Genomic DNA, 18,873 nt, shown 5'->3' on the forward strand with positions numbered 1-18,873 from the left:
ACCTACATATCTATCAACCTACATATCTATCTACCTACATATCCATCTACTTACATATCCATCTACCTACATATCCATCTACCTACATATCCATCTATCTACATATCTATCTACCTACATATCTACCTACATATCTACCTACATATCTATCTATCTACATATCTATCTACCTACATATCTATCTATATGTCTATCTATATCTATCTATCTATCTATCTATCTATCTATCTATCTATCTATCTATCTATGAGAACAATGATAATTCAGTTTAATATTTGCCAATTTAGCAGAACAATAGTAGTAATTTCTCCCCTAGGGCTTACGACCTGCTAATCACAGATTCTTGGCTCTGATCATAGCTTCAGGTATGAATTTCAACTTGTGATTGGCTCCTCCCATGATATTTGTGGCAGACAGGATTGCACCAGTGGGCCCGTTTCTTTGTAGCTTGCCCTTTTCTAATTCATACTTTGCCAGCCAGTTTTAATTGAAACGTACCCAAGTGCAGTGCCCCCTGCTGGTAGAGGACTGCAGCAACACAGAACTCTGAGCCTCTCTGTCTCTATCTGACCAGGAAAAGGGGGTTTTCCATAGATTCCTCCTTGAGGATTGCCATCTGGAGAGGCAGAGGCAGTTAATCACTGATGACAGCAAAGACTTCTCGGAACCCTTCTACCTGCTTACGTAAAGGCCCAAGGAGTAAGCCTGGCCTCCAGACTTCACCCTACCTACAGGAGTGAAGGGTGCAGTTAGAGACCCAGAGGGACCCCGAGTGGAAATTCACAGTCAGATAGAGCCTCCTTGTATCAGTGACAGGCACAAGGCAGCTCCCCTGAGAGAATACCCATGAAGAAGGGCTTCCGCTGGTTAGGATAAGGAGAAACCAGGGCCTGTGACAGTGATAACAGCCAGTAAATGTACAAACATTAAGACTTCTCAAGAAGCCTGCACACAGCAGGACATCCCTACCCCAAAATACATGGGTGCACAGAGTGACAGCCACAAAGGTCTGCCGGCATTGCAAGCAAACCCACCCTGCACACAGTACTGGTGGCTTGGGATAGGGTTAGGCTGTGAAAATATTGGTCATGCCTGTCCCCTAAAACAGAAAGAGGAGAGCATCTTTCCAACTCGTCTACCTGGGATGATCTAACTCCTACAGGTTTTCACAGATGCCTGAACTTGAGTACCCAACGGGGAAGCCAGAGAAGGCTGCGCAGGGCAGGAGTATTCCATTCTTGCTTGACAGCCTGAGTCCAACCAGCCTGATGAGCTGGAGTCCATAATTTCAAAGTTCACTTTAAAGAGATATACTCAACATTCCTTGCGTTCCTAGAAACTGGCATTGTCCCATACACTTTATGCTTACTGTGTGTGAGCTTTATAATCTCCACAACCTTCAGGATGTGTGTGGTGGTTTGAATAAAAATGGGCTCCCATAGAGCCACAGGGAGTGCACTATTAGGAGGTATGGCCTTGTTGAAGTAGATGTGGCTTTGTTGGAGGAGGTGTATCACTAGGGGGTGAGCTTTGAGGTCTCAGAAACTCAAGCCAGCTTTCTTCCTCCTGCCTGCCTATCTGGATGTAGAACTCTCAGCTCCTTCTCCAGCACCATGTCAGCCTGCATGTTGCAATGCTTCCTGTCATGGCAATAATGAACTAAACCTCTGAAACTGTAAGTCAGCCCTAATTAAATGCTTTCATTTGTAAGAGCTGCCGTGGTCATGGTGCCTCTTCCCAGCAATAGAAACCCTAACTAAGGCAATGTGCTTCCTGCTGTTGACATTTCTACTTCATTGTTAATGCAAGGGAAGCCCAGAGAATTCAAACAATGTGGCCAAGAACACACAGGTTGACCTTAGTCACGTGATTTCCCAAGACTTCAACCCAGGCAGTTTAACCCTAGAGCCTGTATTTTTAACATCTACACTAAACTTCTAAAATGTGTTCTCTAAAGTTTATATTAGAAGGTAGTTTTGTTGTCAGCATAGCCGCTTGCTTCTCCAGGACATAAGCCCTTTGATCCCTTTAGCACCGAGCCTTGGGCTGCTTTGACTCACAGTAGTTCTGCTGATGGGTGTTCTTCCAATGAGATAACACAAAGAAAATGGGAAATGATGAGACTTTATCTACATAAGACATATCACAAGAGGTCTGTAGATGAGGAAGGAAATAGGCAGATATACTCACGGGGTCTGAACAGCGCTAAACTGAGTAGAAACCCAGAGATTCCAGCTCTGGCTTAGAGGGCGAAATGCGTGTGAAAGTAAAAGGTGAGAAATGGCTACTCTAAGGCCAGCTTGGAGCAGGAAGTACTCAAGTTCTGCCTCCTCCTATGCTACACTCTAGAGCCATGGGGTCTGCATGAAGAAGTCTGGGACCGGGCTGGGCAGCTGCCATCTTAGTGATACAATAGGAGAGCTCACCATGACAGCATCAGGAGAGTGTCCCATAGGGACCCTGATAATAAAGCCCAGGTATTCTGATCCATGAGTGCTCATAAATTGGGGTCGGTATACACCTTCCTGATGAGCGGGAAGAAACTGGAGCTTCTGCCACATGAGTCACTGACATTGGCCAAGAACTCTGTGTTTCTCATTGAGGTGCTGCTGCCCAAGAAGAAGGGTAAGCTGAATTTTCTAGATAAAGGAACAAGACACGCACCCCAACCCCAATGTCGTTCCTTCAGAACAGTGAACACACTGGAGAAGAGGCACTGAAGCAGTCTGCCCTGTTTGCTTCTGGCCTTAGCTCTTCCTGGATCAGTCCCTGGTCCCCAGAGTGTGGTATGGCATAGGGTGAAGAGGGAAGGTTTAGAATTCAAGATAGCTCTCCCTACATCTATAAAATGGAATGAGGACCTACCAGGAAGGTTGGAGGCACATCTATAATACCCAGAGTTCCCTCAGATGGCTGATACTCAGCACCAACTTATCCATGGCATGGAAGTCTGGGTTTCCTTCAGTGGACTGGGTGACAGTGGGCTCCTTACACATCCCCCACTCTGAGAATGTCCCCCGGGCCTCCCCTGGAACTCTTGCTCCAGTCATTTAAGTTCATCCCAGAGGTCCCATGCATGGCATCCAGAGATCTGATGCTGTGGCCTAAGGATAAAGATCACAGCCACGTCCAGCACTGGATCCCTGAGGACAAAACCTGTATGGTGTCTCCCCATTTCAGCGACAATAGTACTTACCACCCAGTGTGACAGCTTCAGCATTGGCCTCCGGAGGGTAGCATGAAGCCCCAGAGAGGCAGACCGACACTTTACAATGCTGATGGGGGGCATAGCACCACCTGCTCATCAGGGCAGCTAAGGACTACTTTTGTGTTTCCTAGGTGACTCCCCAAAAGTGCTCCACATCTGGCGGGGGGGGGTTGCTGGGGAAGGAACCCACCTCACAAGATACTGGATATAAACATATGACTTTTTCAGCTGCTCTCAGCAGAACTGTCCCATGTCAGTAATGGGCATACACAAGGAACTGTTATGAGGAGATCTAACAGAATTGCCAACACCTTCATTCTCTGACCACTGACCCAGAATCTATGATCTACTCCCAAGATCTCTTTATAAGTATGTGTTTATGTGTAGGTATTGTCTATAAAAACAAATGCCTGGAGACAACAGACTTTCCATCTGTGGGAAGAAGAACTCAATAAACTAGGGGACATCTGCACTGTCACACTTAGTGATGATAAGGGCAGGAGCTGGGATGGTCTGGCTGTAGGGAAAGCCTGCAGGACCTAGTCAATAGCAAAAGAAAACAGTATAGGTAACCTAGATAGTGTGCCAGCTTCTAAGAAGCAAGAGAAGAGTCTTTAGATCTGTCTTTCCGGGGATGGAAGTTGGAAGGCATATAGGTGCCCCCATGCGATGGGAAAAGGCAATTTTCCCACGTTGCCTCCCTTAGGAACACAGCCCTGAGGAGTTCCAGAGCTGGTGTTGGGATAATGGCTCAGTTAGCAAAGCACTTGCATAACTGAACATAAGGTCTTGAGTTCAGATCCTCAATAGCCCTGTAAAACTGGGCACAGTGTCACTTCAATGCTGTCAAAACAGACAGATTTCTGGAGCTCACTGGTCAGTAGGTCTAACTGAAGCAGCGGCCACCAGCTTCAGTGAGAGGCTGTGCCACCGAATAGATGGAGAAGAGCTGAGTGAGAAACACAGTCGAGACCTTTGCCCTTCACACATGCACGCACATGTTCGTGCTGCACGGTGTCCTACCTAGCTCCTCTGTTGCTCTGACAAACGCCACGACTAAAGAGATTGTTTTTTATTGAGAAAAGGAAAAAAAAGTTTCAGCCTCCTCCCAGCCTCCCATTTCCCTCCCCCTCCTCCCACCCTTCTTCCCCTCCTCCCACTCCTCTCCCTCTCCCTCTCCAGTCCAAAGAGCAGTCAGGGTTCCCTGGCCTGTGGAAAGTCCAAGGTCCTCCCCCTCCGTCCATGTCTAGGAAGGTGAACATCCAAACTGGCTAGGCTCCCACAAAGCCAGAACATGAAGTAGAATCAAAACCCTGTGCCATTGTCCTTGGCTTCTCATCAGCCCTCATTGCTCGCCATGTTCAGAGAGTCTGGTTTTATCCCATGCTTTTTCAGTCATAGTCCAGCTGGCCTTGGTGAGCTCCCAATAGATCAGCCCCACTGTCTCAGTGGGTGAGTGCACCCCTCGTGGTCCTGATTTCCTTGCTCATGTTCTCCCTCCTTCTGCTCCTCATTGGGACCTTGGGAGCTCAGTCCAGTGCTCCAGTGTGGGTCTCTGTCTCTATCTCCATCCATCACCAGATGAAGGTTCTATGGTAATATGCGAGATATTCGTCAGTATTGCTATAGGATACGGTCATTTCAGGTTCCCTATTCTCAACTACCCAAGGAACTAACTGGGGACATCGCCTTGGGCTCCTGGGAGCCACTCTAGGTTCAAGTCTCTTGCCAACCCTAAGGTGGCTCCCTTAACTAAGAATTGTGCTTCCGCGCTCCCCTATCCAACCTTCCTTTATCCCAATCATCCTGTTTCCCCAAGTTCCCCCATCCTCCCCTTCTCACTTTTCTCTCCCCATCTCCCCTTACCCCCATCCCACCCCACCCCCAACAGCCCAATTTTTTCCCCAGCAATTTTGTCTACTTCCCATAGCCAAGAGGATAACTATATGTTTTTCCTCGGGTTCACCTTCTTATTTAGCTTCTTTAGGTTCACCAATTGTAGACTCCGTGACCTTTATTTATGGCAAGAAACCAATTATGAGTGAGTACATCCCATGTTCATCTTTTTGGGTCTGGGTTACCTCACTCAGGATAGTGTTTTCTATTTCCATCCATTTGCATGCAAAATTCGAGAAGTCATTGTTTTTTACCTCAGCGTAGTACTCTAATGTGTATATATTCCACACTTTCTTCATCCATTCTTCCATTGAAGGACATCTAGGTTGTTTCGATTTGAGACGAAAGGGTTTATCTGGATTACAGTTCCAGGTCCACCACTGAGGAAAGTCAGGACAGAGCTCAAGCAGGGATCTGGAGCAGAGACCACGGAGAAATGCCGACTATTGCCTCACTTCCAGGCTCACATTCAGTTAGCTTTCTTTTTTTCATTTTTAAAACAATCTTATTTTATATACCAATCCCAGTGCCTTCTCCCTCCACTCCCCCTCCCCCATCTTCTCCTCACCCCATCACCCATCCACTCCTCAGAGAAGGTGAGGCCTCCCATGAGGAGTCAACAAAGTCTGTCACATCCCTTGAGGCAGGACCAAGGCCTTCCCTGCTTTATCTAGGCTAAACAAGGAATCCCTCCTTCGGGAATAGGCTCCAAAGAGCCAGTTCATTCACTAGGGATAAGCACTAGTTCCACTGCTATTGGCCCCACAAACTACCCAAGTCACACAACTGTCACCCACATTCAGAGGGCCTAGTTCAATCCTATGCAGGCTCCCCAGCTGTCAATCCAGAGTCAGTGAGCTCCCACTAGCTCAGGTCAGCTGTTTCTGTGAATTTCCCCATCATGGTCTTGGCCCTTTTGCTCATAATATCACTCCTCCCTCTCTACGGCTGGACTCCAGGAGTTCGGCCCAGTGCTTGCTGTGGATCTCTGCATCTGCTTCCATCACTAAATGAAGGTTCTTTGATGGCAGTTAAGGTAGTCATCAATCTGATTACAGGGGAAGGGCATTTTAGGTACCTTCTCCATTATTGCTTAGATTCTTAGCTGGGGTCATCCTTGTGGTTTCCTGGTAGTTTCCCTAGTGCCTGGTTTCCCACTAACCCCATAATGGCTTCCTCCTTTAGGTATCTCTTTCCTGGCTCTCCCTTTCTGTCCTTTACCCAACTCCACCTTTGTATACACTCCATAACCACCTGCCCAGGGATGGCTCTGCCTACAGAGGCAAGGCTCTCTTCCATCAGTTAGCAACCAAGAAAATGCCCTGGGCCAGGACTAGTGAGTGGCACACACCTTTAATCCTAGCAATCTTAGAAATCTTAGAAAGCAGAAATAGGGGATCTCAATGCGTTCCAGGGCAGTCTGGTCTGCATTGTGAAGTCTAGGCCAGCAAAAGCTACACAGTGAGGTCCTGTCTTAAAAAAAGAAAGGAAGGGAGGGAGGGAAGGACTACATGAGGGAGAGAGAGAGAGAGAGAGAGAGAGAGAGAGAGAGAGAGAGAATGCCCCAGAAGTTAATCTAATAGAAGCAAGCCCTCAGTCGAGGTTTTCTCTTCCCAGACATGTCTAGTTTGTGTCAGGTTGACAGAAACTAACCAGCACACACGAGGACCCTAAGTACTAGCGGATTCACAAAACATTGCATGCCCAACATATTCCATACACAAGTAAAGAAAGAGACATACATAACAAGGAGAACTATTAAAGATCTTCAGAAGAGAGAGGTTTCCCCAGCTGGGTGGAAGCAGGACAGAACAGCTGGAGGACTCTGAGCTGGGTATAGAAATTCCTAGCTAAGGTCTGCTGACAAGGGAGACAGAAAAGCAGACAGATGGGCAACTGCACACTGATCCTTCAACTCTGTGACCCCAAACTCCACACTGATACTTCAGTACTGTGATCCCCAAGCTGCACACTGATTTTTCAGTACCGTGACACCCTAAACTCCACACTGATCCTTCAGCTCTGTGACCCCCAAACTCCACACTGATCCTTCAGTACCATGACCCCCAAACTCCACACCGATTCTTCAGCACTGTGACCCCCAAACTGCACACTGATCGATCCTTCATGAAGCTCTGTGACCCCCAAACTGCACAAAGTTGTCGCCCATGGAACCATGGAAATTTCCAGAGCCGAGACCACTGAGGAGCCAGAAGCAGAAGAGACAATCATGGAAGCACAAGAGCAGCCAAGTCCAAGGATTCATTAGACCAACCCCGTCCTCTCCCCCTTACAAAGAAAACTAGTTCTTAGATCAGCAATGTACCTGAGCTCAGAGGAAGGCCAGTTAAAGACCTGGGGCAAGCAGTTGCTGTGACACTTTTCTGTGTAAGTGTGCATGCATGTGAGTGTATGTGTACGTGTGTGTGAGAGAGAAATAGAGAAGGAGGGGAGAGACTTTTGTCCTTCTCACCACTCTGTACATAGTTTGAGGATGGAAAGCCACCTCCTCTACATTTCCATGGCTGACTGTGTGCTTGTGACAGGCACGAGACAGGACCTTGATAAAGAGATGCAGTTGAGGAGAGCTTCCCAGGGGGACCCAGCAGCATTGCGGTCAGGTTGGGCTCTAGATTAAACAAGGCCAATAGCAATGACAGCATCCAACAGGTGTGCAAGAGCTCTGTGCACAGCTGGGCTTGGCAGACAACCCATGCCCAGGTCCAAGGGTGGGTAGAGTGACAATGACCAAGGTCCCCTGGCAATCCTGCCTACATGAAGACTCAGACCACCTCTTCCCTCGAAAGCCTAGAAAACAGGACATTGGCCTGGCTCATGGTCTAGAATGACCTGACAGGGGTGCTCCCTCAGGTCAAAAAACTAATCCCAACTTTTCAGTACTCCACTTTTGGGCCCAAAGAAGACTGAGCAGGGCCATGTTCTTCCCTTCCTTGCTTCACAGCCTAGACTCTGTCCTATCAATACATAGTACTCAGAACCTATGATGTGCTGAGGTCCATGTATTACCATTGGGGTGTTCTTTACAGAGAAGCCTGACAAAGACTCCCTGTCTTCCTGGAAGGCTGATGTCCGGTGTGCTTTATACTTACTGTTGGGTTGTTTCTCTTAGGACACTTAAGAGGTCATGGTTTGTTTTTTGGGGGGTCTTGGGGGGCTATTTTTGGCATTTTGGTTCCACAGTTGAGACAGTGAAGAGTTCGAGCAACATGACCATAGTGACATTGTCATTTATTGGAAATCAAGCCCGGGCAGAACTCAAACCCAGAGTCAGCACTGTGAACATACAGAGTTAATTTTTAAACGCAGCCATCTAAAAAGCATTTTGTTGCACAAGAGGTAGTTTCTCTGTCAGGATAGCCCTCTCCTCAATAGGATATAGGCAGCTGGAGCCCTGGAGGACCAAGCCTTGGGCTGCTGTGACTCATAGCAGGCCTGACTGAGATGTTCCCCTACTGAGATAACCTTGAATAAAGGTCAAAATATAGCAATGGTTTTAAATGAGAGAGACTATAGGAGGGTTGTGAGGAGACCACCAGAGAGTACCCACGTAGGAACCAGGGCAGGGTTGGGAAGCATGAGTGAAGGCTAGGACCCAAGCTCTGTCTTAGCTGAAGCGAGCTGAGGAAGCTCTCGGCAGTGCCTGATGCCTGGGAACAAGGCACTCTGAGATGCGAGAGCTTGGAGAGGGACATGCTTAGGTGCTCTCCTCTGCTGCCTTCCAGGGAGGATGGGCTGCTGCAGAAGAACTTGTCACTGGACATGGCACTATACATGGCCGTGGCAGAGTACACTCGGGACCTGACTCGGGGCTCCTGGCTGGCAGGGCCGACATGTTGTGAGACTGGCTGCATATAAGCTGAATCCCATGCACACCTTTTCAGACCCATCTCTAGCAGAGAGTGTGGCTTGCTCTATGACTCATGAAAGAAGGCCAACAAGCTCCTGAATTACTTTTCCCTCTACACTTCCAGCTTCTTACTTCTGTGCCTAACTATGTCTAATCTTCACCAGCATGGCTGCCCCTGGCCTGGAATCTAGCCAGTTTTGCATTTGGTTTATCTTGTAACATTATATAGGCTTCCTGCATCTCACAGGCCTGGAGATCCTGGTCTGGGATCACAAGGGTCTAAAGTCTGGAGACTGAAGCAGCTCTGACATAACACAGAAGAACTGACTTGGAGATATAAGAAGGAATAAATGAACACGATGATGCTCCAGGACCCACTGCCTGAAAGCAGATGGAGCCATCATTCTCCTCTTGTGTGCCCTGTGGGATTTTCCTATGACCACCAAGTGGCTCTCCATTCCCATTTTCCATGTTACAGCTTAGGGGGCAACATAATGCTCACAGAGGCTGGAGCTTCTCCTGCTTATGGTTCCCTTCTAGGCTGTGTCTACTGAGCATGCACTTTGAGGGTGAGCAAGCTTCCTATGAGGCCAATGTTACAAGAGCTTTGTGGTACTGTATGGAGGGGACACACCTATAGACACGCAAATCACACACATGGACACAGTCTGGGGACTGGTCAGTGTCACTGGCAAGTTAACCCTGCATATCCGCTGTCCAGAGATAGCCACTAGCATGCTCAGACACCTGGTGACCAGCCAGCAGGTCACCCCTGGCAGTGACTCAGCACTATGGAACTGAGATCCCCCATGGTCTCGAGGCCTTCCTTCAGAAGAACAAGAGCATTGACAATGAAATACTAGTCCAGTCCTGTAGGAATCCACAGTTTTGAATCCATTCCATCTTAGCTGAAGGTCAGAGAGTTCAAAACTATTCTTGCTCCTCAATGACAAACAACAGGATATTTGACCAAAGGTGTGGTTACTGGACATCTCGCTACTCAAAAGCCAGACAAAAGGATGTTTGACTTAGGGCATGGTTATCTGGTGTTTTGAGAGGTAAGGAGGTAGTTAAGCTTGCTTGTTCTTTGGAGGTCTTGTGTCCTTCCTTTTGATTGGGTTAGATAAGGACCGTGAGTGATAAACTCAGGGCTTCTGTTACAGGATTCCCTGGAAGCCCTCCCGACTCTCTCTTCTGTCTCTTGTCTATTTCTTTCCTCAATTCTCACTCCACTTTCCAATAATGTGGGAACAGTCAAGCCAGACCTGCACAGTCCTCTCTGCCCACTTTCAGCGTTCTCAGTGGCCTATGTGTAGGCAGGTCCCTGGTCCTGAGATTGTGACTTGTTGCTAAGTGAAGGGTGAATTCAAAGGCCATGAAAGATGGGCCTACCTCTTTTCAGCGGAGGATGAGGACATCTCAGGAAGTCAGAGCACCTTCAGATGGCCAGTAGTTAACCCTGACCTACCCACCTGTGTCTCTCCTACAGTATTTGGTGGACTGGGTGACGGTGAGAACATATTCCCAATGTGACCACACCCAGAAGCTCTGTGGGCTTCTTGCTCTGGCCTTCAAATTTTCCATAGAACTTGTCCATGACCCCCAAAGACAAGGAATCCTGTGTCCCATATACAGTGACAAGAACTGACAGGCACAGGATTCCTGAAGACAGAGCCTGCCTTATGCCTCCTTCTTTCCAGCACAATGAATCCTGAAGTCCTGTGGGAAGAGTCCACCCCAGATACTTCCTAAAAGCCCCAGAGCCACAAGGACAGATAACAGCCCTTTACCGTCAAGCACTGTATGCCGATTCCTAGAGCTGGGGCGGGCATAATGCCACACCCAGAGATGGGTGGCCACAGGTTCCACTTGTGTTGTCTACTACACCTCCCCCCAAAAAGACTTCCATGATCAGGGTAGATGAAGTCCATCGGGATGCTGGATTTCTGTATAAGATGGAGTGTTCCTTCTCAGGGAGGCCACAGGTTAGCTACCCTACTTCAGACAGTGATTGACATGTGCGAGGAAGTTACTATGGCGAAATCTAAAAACTTTTCCAATACCTTCACCCTGTGTCCATTGTATTAGCATCCAAGGCTTATCCCCATGATCCCTCTTCAAACACCAGAAAAATACACGTGTGCTGATTCGCTACCATTCTGTCTATAACAACAGAATTCTGGAGATAACAGCGCTCCCTCTCTAAGGAAGATATTTCCGTAATCTAGGACACAGCCACACTGCAGGGTCAGATGGGGAAAGAATGAGCGAGGACAACCAGCGGACTGTAGGAAGATCCCGCAGCACCGGTGTGTTTAGGAGAAGCACAACATGGGCAACGTGCTACTTCTTAGCTAAGAACGGGGAGACTAAAGGTCCAGCTTTACAAGGATGGAAGATGAAGGGCGTGTGCATGCCTCCAGAGGCTAAAAAGAACACGAAGCAGACTTTTCCTTCGTCGCTCCCTCAGGAGCACACGCCTAGAACTCCAAAGCTCCTGCTGGGACAATGGCTCAGTCAGGAACCTGCTCGTTCTGCAAGCATGAGGACTTGAGTTCAGATCCCCAGCACCCAGGTTAATCAGCCACAGCCCTGGAGTCAGAGCGTAGAAACATCCAGATCCCTGCAGCTCCCTGACCAACCTACCAAATAGAAGAGCTCCGTGAGTCCCAGTTCAGTGAGAGATTTACAGCAAAACAATAAGGTGAAGAACAGCGGTGTTCACCTCCAACCTCCACACACATATAGGCACTCATACATGTGTCTGCACACACACACACACACATTCACACATGCGTCTGCACACACATGCGTATGCACACACACACGCACACACACACAAGAAACTGTACTTATATATATATACCCACACACATACAAAAAAGAAAGATCAAAAGAAAAGTTAAAGGAGCTAGAGCTGAAGAGAGGTTACCCCAAGTTTGTGGAAATTGTTTAGAGCAACACGAACTAATCAGGTGGAGCATTCCTCGGGCTTACCCTCTGCACCTTGGTCAGTCATGGGTCTCTGTTAATCACTGTCTACGGCGTTTGCAGAAGCTTCTCTGAGGAGCACGTTAATTGGTGTACATAAAAGTAAGTCACTGGGAGTCAGTTTAATACATGTCTGTTTAGTAAATGATGGCAACAGGCTCTCCCCTAGGGCCAATGATGCATCTAGCCACAGGCTATTGCACCAACAAGGGTACCAGGTCTAGGTTGCATCCTGTGGCGTAAGACTGCATCTCCTCCCCTCAAGGCTAAGAGATCATTGCAGAGCAGGAGGGCAATAGGGTAAGAGCCCCAGAGGCAGCGAATGAGAGAAACAATGTCCTCCAGACACAATGAGTCAGCTGCACATAGGAACTCAAAGTGATCGTTACAGTGTACAAAGGGTCCAGGAAATCTCAAGCCAAACCAAATCCCAGCACTGGGGTGGCAGTGGCCTCAAGTCCTACCCCTAACTGAGGAGCTACTGGCAACTGTTCACATCTGCGAAAGAGAGAGTCAATTTCTTTTAAAGAGTATCTCCACTGGTAGGTCACCCCACACAGTAGTGAGCAGTCACCCATGAGTATATGGGCAGCGGAGATTGGACTTTATGGGGAAAGACAGACAGAGGACACAAATCTGGGTGGGTAGGAAAGAGGATGGATCTGGGGGTAGTGGGGAAGGGTGAGCACAGTCAAAACTCACTGTAGACGTTCTCAACAAGCTAACAAAAAGAAAAAGGGAGGTTAACAAGGTGTGTGTGGACTTTCCTAAGCCAGGCCTGCAGACAGAGAAAAATAGAAAAGCAAACAGATGAGGAACCCATTCCTTGGGTTCCACACTATGACTCCTAGGCCAAGCAGAGCTGTCGCTCTTGGCAACCCTTAAATCCAGGATGCCCAACAAAGAACCAGGAGCAGAAGAAGTGGTCACGAGAGCTGAGAGGTAGCCAAGTCCAGAGGTTCAACAAAACTAATCCAAGGATTCTTCCTCCACAAGGAAAGCTCTGATTGGTTTAGACAAGCATTCTAGGGGAGCTAAATGGGCTAGAAATGAGAGGGCAAGTATCTTCGCAAGCATCTCCTGCAGAGGGGTGTGTGTGTGTGTGCCTGTGTGTGTGTGTGTGTGTGTGTGTGTGTGTGTGTGTGACTGATGGTAGCATTGGGACTAAAAGCCTCCCCTCACTTTCTTCTCTGCCACCAGGCTGTCTGATCCCACTGAGCATGCAGGTGGGGCTCAGTTTTACCATTTGACTAGGAGCAGAAGGTCTATGTGTGTCTGGCATGGAAGGGGTGTGGCCAAAAAGACATGCCTTAGAGCAGGAGACCAGCAAGTGTGAAAACCCAGAGCAAGTGACAGAAGACTTCTCAAAGGCACACATATTGATTTCGAGGTGGTAATGGGAGTATCCCTGTCGCTCAGCAGTTGTCAACTATAAAGAGCGCAGCTGGAAAGTCAATGGGACACTTGAGTGCACTCCACAGTCACTTAAAGCCTTCTGGCAACAGTGGCAGGTGTGAGGCAGATCATCTGCCATGAAATGCTACCTGGAAAGAGCTTCCTCCAGGGACCCGCAGCATTAGCGTCAGGTTAGGATCTGGAGAACTCAGAGCTTGTGACAGTGACAACTTCTAGCACATGTGCAAGGGAAGAGGTCTGCCTGTGACTCTATACAGAAAGGCCTGTCAGACAGCTCCACCGCCAGGTACAGGCCAGGACAGAGCAACAGCCATCCAGTTCTTCCAGCGCTGCAAGCAAACCCAACTTCCGTGAGGACAGAGTGTTGTGCTGCAGTTTGAACAGAGAATTAGAAGGTGGAAAATCCAACCGTGCCTTCCACCAAATGGAAAGGGAGAGGGGTATCCTGATTCACTATCTGAGATGGGCTGACAGGGTGCTCCCAAAAACTTATGGAAAGGAGTCCCTGACTTGAGTACCATGCAGGGATGCTGGAGGAGGTGGGCAGGACAGGACTCTTCCCCAGCCTTCTTTTGCACCCAGGCTTGGTCTAGACAGTAACTGCCCAGAAACTCCAGTTTCAAACTGTATCATTGGAGTTCACTTTCAAATTGTGTAATTGTTATTTTATGTCTGTGAGTATATTTGTCTACATGTGTGTTTGTGCACCACACGCATGCTTGGTGACCACAGAGGCCAGAAGAGTATTGGATCCCCTGGATCTGGGGTTACAGATAGTTGTGAGCTGACCATATAGGTTCTAGGAATCAAACATGGGTTTTCTGAATGAGCAGCCAGTGTTCTTAACCACAGAGCTGGCTCTCTAGTCCCCATCGGGGTTCACCTGAAAGAGAAGCAAAACCAGTAATTCCTGTATTCCTGGAAGCCTGGGATTGTCCTAAACATTTTTACATTACTATCAGCCTCAGCTTGCTTGGCTCCACAGCCTTAGGGACCTGCATGCTGCTGCTGTCATTTCTATTTCACAGTGAGACAATGGGGGCCCAGAGAGTCCAAACATGCTCAAAATCACACGGACAGTCCTCAGTGTTGTGACTTCTCAGGACTTGAACCCAGACAGCTTGAGCCCAGGGCCTGAATTTGAACATCTACACTAAATTTCAAAATATCTCTCTCGAAAGGGTAGTTTATTAGATCAGAAAGGTAATTTTGATGTCAGTACAGCTCTCTGCCCCAGGAGACATGAGCGCCTTGTAGCCCATGAGGGCTAAACCCTGTGCTGCTGTGACTCACGGTCCTCACAGCTGATGAATGTTTCCCCACTGAGATAACACCGAGAATGGAAAACAGAGGAGTTTCTCAAGATAAGGAAGACTATAAGAGATTTTCAGAGGAGGGAGGAAGATGCACACACCTGGACCAGCACAGCGCTGAGATCTGTGAGCCACGACCCAGAGACTTCAGCTGAGTGCAGCTGGGGAGAGGGAAGAAGTCGGGTCAGTAGGAAAGGACGAGACTGAAGGGCTAGGCACTGTGAGGAGCAAGCTTGGAGCGGGAGATATTTAAATCTGCCCTCCTATGCTGTCTTTCAGAGCCATGAAGATGGCACAAAGGAACCTGCCACTAGCCTGGGTGGCTGCCGTCTGGCTGTTACAGGTGGCCATGGCAGAGCGCCCCAGGTGGAGCTTGAAGGGCAAGCCCCAGGTCTTCATGGACCTGACCCCTTTTGAGATGAAGATGGTGCACAAGTTTCTGATGGACAGGAAGGAGCTGGAGCTGCAGCCGTCTGAAATACCCACTTTGGCCAAGAACTCGGTGTACCTCATGGAGATGCTACTGCCCAGAAAGAAGGATGTGCTGGATTTTCTGGACAGAGGAAAAAGGAGTCCTGTGAGGGAAGCCCGTGTGGTCATCTTCTTCGGTGCCCAGGAGCACCCTAATGTCACTGAGTTTGCTGTTGGGCCCCTACCATTGCCCATCTACATGCGAGAAATAGCTCCCTTACCCGAGCACCATCCATCCTGGGCATCCAGACCTATCTCCAAAGCAGAGTACCGCCTTATCCACCAGACCCTGAAGAAGGCCACTGAGCCCCTGGATGAATTCTTCATTGACATCACAAACTACTCGCTAAAGGACTGTGATCAGAATTGTCTGACTTTCACATATGTGGCCCCCCAGGGTATAAAACCTGGCCAGCGCAGTAGCTGGTTTATCTTGCAACGCTATATGGCAGGCCACTTCCTGAAGCCCACAGGCCTGCAGATCCTTCTGGATCACGGGAGCACGGATGCCCAGGACTGGAGAGTGGAGCGGGTCTGGTATAACGGTAAGCTCTACAACAGTCCAGAGGAACTGGCTCAGAAATATGAGAATGGAGAAGTGGCTGCTGTGGTCATTGTGGAGCCACTGGCCAAGGACACAGAGCAGCCCCGACTCTCCCCCATCAACGTGGCTGAGCAACACCTTCCTCCTTATAACATAGAGAACAACACAGTGTACTACAGAGACTGGGTCTTCTCCTTCCGTCTACAACCCTCTTCTGGCATGCAGATCCTGAATGTGCACTTCCAGGGTGTGCGCATTGCGTATGAAGTCAGTGTACAAGAGGCTGTGGCACAGTTGGGAGGACATTTACCTGCAGGCATTCAGCCCAAGTACATGGATGTGGGCTGGGGCCCAGACAGAGTCACTCACCAGTTAGTCCAGGGTGTTGATTGTCCAGACACAGCGACCTTCCTAGAAGTCATCCACCACTATGACACTGACGAGCCGGTCTCCTATCCGCAAGCTCTCTGTCTCTTTGAGATACCAGCAGGAATACCAATTACACGTCACTTTGACTCCGACTTGAACTCCGAATCCAGTACCAGGATGAAGGGACGCAGACTGGTGCTGCGGACAACCTCAACAGTCCACCACTATGATTATACTTGGGACTTCATTTTCTACCCTGATGGGGCAATGGAAACACAGATGAAAGCCTCTGGTTTGGTCCAATCTGCCTTCTACCAGCCCGAGGAAATGAACTACTTCTCTCAACCACGCACCCACCGATTCAGCAACATCCACACTCACCTTGTACATTACCGCATTGACCTGGATGTAGCAGGTAGGACCTGGGACCACACCAACTCAAACACTCAAATACTACCCACATATAACTTCACTCTATAGGTTGGGCTAAGGCTTTTTGGCATAATATCAAGAGACTGCTTCAACCACCTTCCACTCAAAGAGAAATACACATTCCTGGACACTGGTAGCAGTGAATGGTACCCTAGGGTTACCCTGATTGCCGAGTGTGGATCTGTTCTTATCGGGGCTGAGTGGAATGGTCCATGGAGGTTTAGTGAAGTCTCTGCCTAGCTATTTGAGATGGGTTCTAGTACTGTTTGGGGGTGCTCAGTTTGTTTCTTATCAATGTCACCCTAGAAGAATGGCACAGACGTGATGTTTGACTCATATCCCGTAATGGAACAAGGCTACAAGAACCAGATAGGTGACTTCCACACACTCATTCCCACAGGGCTCTCTGGTCAGGAGTACACACACGGTCCTCAAGCCTCAGAAACAGGCATGGGCCTCCTGTTCTACATAGCTAAAATCACAGCAGACAGGCTGGAGCAAGCTCTCCAGAGAAGGGTAGGCCCACAATGGAACTGCAACGGTTGCCAGGAATGACCACGGGCAGTCCTCTAGCTCCTCTGGTTTCTGTTTTGCTTGGTCTGGTAGCCCACACTGCTAGCCCAGGGCCTGCCCCTAGCATAGTTTCTTTGTGGCAGTTGTCTGTGGATATTGTCTAGGTGGAGACCCTAGAGTAGAAGGAGGCAGTGTCCCTTTCAACAACCCATTCTCACCGTTTCTCCCCTCCGGCCTCCAGGCATCAAGAATAGCTTCCAGTCACTGCAGATCGTTGGGAAAAACATCACGAAAGGCCTGAGACACCTTGTAACCCGAGACACCATAAAGCAAACTAATTACTCCCGGGGGCATCAGGCAGCCTTCCTCTTCGGAAAACCACTTCCCAATTACCTGCTCTTCAGCAACCTCCATAGGAGCCATCATGGCCACAGGAACAGCTACGACCTGCAGATCTACTCCAAAGTCCATCGAGTGGAGCTGCCAGGCTGGCAGAAGAAACCAGGTCTCTCTTGGGCCAGGTGAGAAGATCTAGTGAGTTTGGGGAACATGGCCATGGGCTGCCTACAATGATTGTATGTTCTGTCTGGGCCATCTGTCCTGAAAGGCTCCTGTCTGTGTTTGCATCTGGATGTGCACGCTTGTACACTCAAGGAAAGCGTGCAAGTGCTTGCCAGGTGGTGGTGGCTCACGCCTTTAATCCCAGGACCCAGGAGGCAGAGGCAGGAGGATCTCTGTGAGTTCGAGGCCAGCCTAGACTACAAGTTCCAGGAACTAGTTCCAGGAAGTGCTTGCAGAGATCCTGGCCCTAAGATGGCAATAGCAATTTTCCAGCCCTCTAAGGTATAAACACTCATTACGGAGAAGGACCACATTCTCCATCCTTGACACTGGGGATGCTCCCTGGGAAGAGACCAGATGCAACCCCAGTGCCCAGAGATACCTTCTTCTCAACCTGTAGGTACCCGTTGGCTGTGACCAAATACCGGGATTCTGAGAGGTGCAGTAGCAGCATCTACAACCAATATAACCCCTGGAATCCCCCGGTAGCCTTCAAGAACTTCATCCGGAACAATACGAACATTGAAGATAAGGTAATACCCCAATACCCTCTGCCCACCTGAGGCCTGTCGCCAATCACTCCCTAGACCTGTCACTGGTCCCAGGAGGTGTGCTTACTGTGAACACGAGTTCAGGGGTCATGGAAGATGGGTGTGCTTTATTCAGTGGGACTGAGGACATCTCAGGGTGTGGGCAGGCACACGTAAACACAGCCCAAGCTGGAGAAACCTTGGGTGGCCAGCACTCCTCACTGCCCTGTTCACTGAAACCTTTGACTTTCCGATAGGACTTGGTGGCCTGGGTTACAGTGGGCTTCCACAACATAGCCGATTCTAAGGTCAACTTGACCACATCTGAGAACTCTGCAGGCTTCCTGCTCCGACCCTTTGACTTCTTCCATGGCTCCTAGAGACACCCAGGTATAACAGCTACAGCTACATCAGACCCTGCATCCATGAGGAGAGAGCCTACCTGGTGCCTTCTTCCTTCAACCTCAATGGGACCTACAACCCTGTGTGTAGGGTCCTGCCCCAACTCCAACTTCTCAGTCCCAGAGCAGCACAAGTGTAGACAATAAACCCTTCAGCTTCCACCCTTGAATGCTGCTTATTAGTGGCAAAGGGAGGACACAGGAGGGCCACATCCAGATGCGTAGCCATGGTTACATTCAAGCTTGTTTACTGCCCCTAGAAGAAGGACCTTAATGACAAGGGCAGGGGAAGTCTCTCTCTCTCTCTCTCTCTCTCTCTCTCTCTCTCTCTCTCTCTCTCTCTCTGGAACTGTCTACCAG

General features: G+C 49.0%; 1 protein-coding gene across 1 annotated transcript; it reads left to right on the forward strand.

Moving 5' to 3' along the window:
* The first annotated feature begins 14,957 nt into the window (after nucleotides 1-14,957).
* LOC101996843 (amiloride-sensitive amine oxidase [copper-containing]-like) lies at nucleotides 14,958-18,676 on the forward strand. The gene is made up of 4 exons (XM_005367401.3): nucleotides 14,958-16,491; nucleotides 17,263-17,542; nucleotides 17,983-18,115; nucleotides 18,370-18,676. Exons 1-4 carry the CDS (start codon nucleotides 14,958-14,960, stop codon nucleotides 18,490-18,492), a joined length of 2,070 nt encoding a protein of 689 aa, XP_005367458.1. The 3' UTR covers nucleotides 18,493-18,676.
* The last annotated feature ends 197 nt before the right edge of the window (nucleotides 18,677-18,873 follow it).

Source organism: Microtus ochrogaster, unplaced genomic scaffold (genome assembly GCF_000317375.1).
Source record: "Microtus ochrogaster isolate Prairie Vole_2 unplaced genomic scaffold, MicOch1.0 UNK18, whole genome shotgun sequence".
In the NCBI taxonomy this organism is placed as follows: Eukaryota; Metazoa; Chordata; class Mammalia; order Rodentia; family Cricetidae; genus Microtus; species Microtus ochrogaster.